The sequence below is a fragment of the Bubalus bubalis genome, chromosome 4 (genome assembly GCF_019923935.1).
Source record: "Bubalus bubalis isolate 160015118507 breed Murrah chromosome 4, NDDB_SH_1, whole genome shotgun sequence".
NCBI classification, from domain to species: Eukaryota; Metazoa; Chordata; class Mammalia; order Artiodactyla; family Bovidae; genus Bubalus; species Bubalus bubalis.
In genome coordinates, this window is record NC_059160.1 from 62,130,667 (window position 1) to 62,135,037 (window position 4,371).

Genomic DNA, 4,371 nt, shown 5'->3' on the forward strand with positions numbered 1-4,371 from the left:
GGCAAGTAGCAGGGCTTAGCTTATTTGTAAGAATTAAGCACACTTAACCTAAAAAGAAACTAGCATACATAATTTTCTTTTGGAACAAAGACCTCAGATTTTTCTCTAGAGTCTATGAAGTTAACCCCAGTTATTTTAGCACTGTTTTTAAAAGATTCAAAGTGTCAAGAAAAGATACAAAATCAAGGATGCAATTTTCTGATTCCATTTCTGAATAAGGAAAAATTTTGAAAGTCAAAAGATATTATTGCAACCTATAAAAGTGTAGCTCCTCAGCATCTACTTAGTCACAATGGAAAATTTTAAACACATGATAGACAGACAAAATATACGTGTTTATGTATATACATATATATAGTGTGGTATGTGTGTGTATATATATATATATATATATAAAACACATTATATATATAAACTAAAAGATTAAATGTGTTAAATTTTAAATCAGTTAAAATAGTCTATAAACAAATTTCTCTGAATATCACATACAGATTGGAGAGAAGTGAGAAGTCAGTAATGAGAAACGGTACAGTAACAAAATTCATTCTGCTGGGACTGACAGACGACCCTGAGCTGCAGGGTTTAATTTTTATCTTTCTATTCCTTACCTACACACTGAGTTTAACTGGAAACCTGACCATCATCATACTCACCTTTGTGGATTCCCACCTGAAAACGCCAATGTACTTTTTCTTAAAAAATTTCTCCTTCTTGGAGATCTCTTTCACATCTTCTTGTATCCCCAGATACTTGTATAGCATAGCTACAGGTGACAGGGTCATTACCTATAATTCTTGTGCCCTTCAAGTATTTTTTACTGATCTGTGTGGAGTAACAGAATTTTTTATGCTGGCCACCATGTCCTATGACCGCTACTTGGCCATCTGCAAGCCCTTGCACTATGTGACCATCATGAGCAACAGAGTCTGCAGAATTCTCATCATCTCTTGCTGGATGTCTGGTTTGTGTGTATTAATCCCACCACTTAGCCTGGGTTTAAATCTAAAATTTTGTGATTCTAACAAGATTGATCACTTTGGCTGTGATGCATTTCCTTTAGTGAAAATCTCATGCTCAGAAACATGGCTGATGGAACAGACGGTTATAATCTGTGCTGTGCTGACCCTAAACATGACTCTTACTTGTGTAGTTCTGTCATATGCTTGCATTGTGAAGACAATTTTGAGGTTCCCTTCTGCTCAGCAAAGGAAAAAGGCCTTTTCAACCTGTTCTTCTCACATGACTGTGGTTTCTATCACCTATGGCACATGCATTTTCATCTACATGAATCCTATGGCAAAGGAAGAAGTGGCCATTAAAAAAGTGGTTTCACTCCTCATTTTTTCTGTTTCACCTATGTTGAATCCATTTATTTATACCTTGAGAAACAACCAAGTTAAGAAAGCCTTTAAGGACTCAATCAAAAGAATTGCTTTGTTCTCATCTAAGTAAGAAAAAAATATTTAAAAAATATCATCTCAAAAGGATAGGAAGGAAATATTTTTGAAGCTTATAATTTATTAATAGCAAAATATATATTATTACTATGAACACACATATATATCAGATAAAATTTAATAAATATTCTTTTGAATCTATGTTAAAAGTTGTCAATGGAATGTATTAGAAATAGTGATTTAACTAAGTAGAGCAATAACCTATAAAAGTATGTGGATAATCAGGAGAGTATAGGCAGGCATATGGGAGCAGAGGCTGCACTATAGATCACAGAGACTTAAGGCTGAAGTCTCAGGATTACTGTAGTAAGAGCACTTGTGACACGATAGATGCACATTTAATGAAAGTTTGAATTATAAAACTGTACTTATTTGCATGGAAAGATTACATTTTTTCCTGAGAAGTATTATCTGTAGCTTCTACAGCTGTTGGTCAAGGAAAAAACATTCCCCAGTATATTTGATATTTGTGCCAACATCTAACACCAATTCAGCTTTTATATTCCAGATTCTATCATAATTATCTAAATTATTAGATACAACAACTAGAAAAATCCACACAAATGTAATTTCTTGAAAATTATAGTTTTTGCACCACATCAACTAATTACTATCAGGAAAGCAATGAAATGCAGACAAACATCACAAATTATTTGGAACACTGAAAAAGCTACAGTCAATTGGAATTCTGTTATCTTAAATTATTCATTATTTACAAAAATGCAAACTAGCCCCAAAGAGGGGAATTTGTACTCATCTGAATAAATTGGAAAAAAAATGAAAAATTAACAAAAGTAAATGGAAAATGTAACTTACTATGGGTAGAAAATGAAGTCAACTAAGTAAGCTAAAGAGATTAAAAGCCAATTCTTTAAAAAGTCCAACAGCACTACAAGAGACCCTCCTCAAAACAAGGGACACATACAGCCTAAAAGTGAAGGGCTGGAAAAAAAATATTTTATGCTAATGGAGACCAAAAGAAAGCAGGAGTAGAAATACTCATATCAGGTAAAATAGACTTTGAAATAAAGGCTGTGAAAACAGACAAAGAAGGACACTACATAATGATAAAAGAGTCAATCCAAGAAGAAGATATAACAATTATAAATATATATGCACCCATATAAGAGCACTGCAATATGTAAGGCAAATGCTAACAAGTATGAAAGGGGAAATTAACAGTAGCACAATAATAGTGGGAGACTTTAATACCCCACTCACCCTATGGATAGATCAACTAAGCAGAAAGTTAGCAAGGAAACACAAACTTTAAATGACACAATGGACCAGTTAGACCTAATTGGTATCTATAAGACATTTCACCACAAAGCAATGAATTTCACCTTTTTCTCAAGTGCACACAGAACCTTCTCCAGGATAGATCACATCCTGGGCTATAAATTTAACCTTGGTAAATTCAAAAAAAAAAAAATTGAAATCATCCCAAGCATCTTTTCTGATCACAATGCAGTCAGAGTAGATGTCAATTACAGGGAAAAAAAACTATTAAAAATACAAACATATGGAGGCTAAACAACACGATTCTGAATAAACAACAAATCACAGAAGATATTTTTTAAAAAATAAAATATGCATAGAAACGAGCCACCAGGGAAGTCCTAAAATGAAAACACAACAACCCAAAACCTATGGGATTCAGTAAAAGCAGTGCTAAGGGGAAGGTTTGTAGCAATACAAGCTTACCTCAAGAAACAAGAGAAAACTCAAATAAATAAACTAACTTTACACCTAAAGCAACTAGAAAAGGAAGAAATGAAGAACTCCAGGGTTAGTAGAAGGAAAGAAATCTTAAAAATTAGGGCAAAAATATATGCAAAAGAAACAAAGGAGTCCATAGAAAAATCAACAAAGCTAAAAGCTGGTTCTTTGGGAATATAAATAAAATAGACAAACCATTAGTCAGACTCATCAAGAAAAAAAGGGAGAAGAACCAAATCAACAAAATTAGAAATGAAAATGGAAAAATCACAACAGACAACACAGAAATACAAAGGATCATAAGAGATTACTATCAGTAACTATATGCCAATAAAATGGAACTTGGAAGAAATGGACGAATTCTAGAAAAGTATAACTTTCCAAATCTGAATGAGGAAGAAATAGAAAATCTTAACAGACCCATCACAAGCACAGAAGTCAAAACTGTAATCAGAAATCTTCCAGCAAACAAAAGCCCAGGACCAGATGGCTTCACAGCTGAATTCTACCAAAAATTTAGAGAAGAGTTAACACCTATCCTACTCAAACTCTTCCAGAAAATTGCAGAGGAAGGTAAACTTCCAAACTCATTCTATGAGGCCACCATCACCCTAATACCAAAACCTGACAAAGATGCCACAAAAAAAAAAAAAGAAAGAAAGAAAGAAAACTACAGGCCAATATCACTGATGACTATAGATGCAAAAATCCTTAACAAAATTCTAGCAAACAGAATCCAACAACATATCAAAAAGATCATACATCATGACCAAGTGGGCTTTATCACAGGGATGCAAGTATTCTTTAATATCTGTAAATTAATATATGCGATACACCACATTAACAAAGTGAAAGATAAAAACCATATGGTTATCTAAATAGATGCAGAGACAGCCTTTGGCAAAATTCATCATCCATTTATGATTTAAAAAGCAGAAAGCAGGCATAGAAGGAACATACCTCAACATAATAAAAGCCATACATGATAAATCCACAGCAAACATTATCCTCAATGGTGAAAAGATGAAAGCATTTCCCCTAAAGTAAGGAACAAGACAAGGGTGCCCACTTTCACCACTACTATTCAACATAGTTTTGGAAGTTTTGGCCACAGCAATCAGAGGAAAAAAAAGAAATAAAAAGGAATCCAGATTGGAAAAGAAGTAAAACTCTCACTGTTTGCAGATGACATGAT

General features: G+C 33.4%; 1 protein-coding gene across 1 annotated transcript; it reads left to right on the plus strand.

Annotated features, from left to right (window-relative positions):
• The first annotated feature begins 516 nt into the window (after nt 1-516).
• Nucleotides 517-1,452, plus strand: LOC102409607 (olfactory receptor 6C2-like). Its single transcript, XM_006076899.4, has one exon. The coding sequence runs from the start codon at nt 517-519 to the stop codon at nt 1,450-1,452; it is 936 nt and encodes a 311-aa protein (XP_006076961.3).
• Nucleotides 1,453-4,371: the final 2,919 nt, after the last annotated feature.

Coding starts and splice junctions, on each gene's coding strand:
- LOC102409607 (XM_006076899.4), top strand. CDS start 517: ATGAGAAACGGTACAGTAACAAAATTCATTCTGCTGGGACTGACAGAC.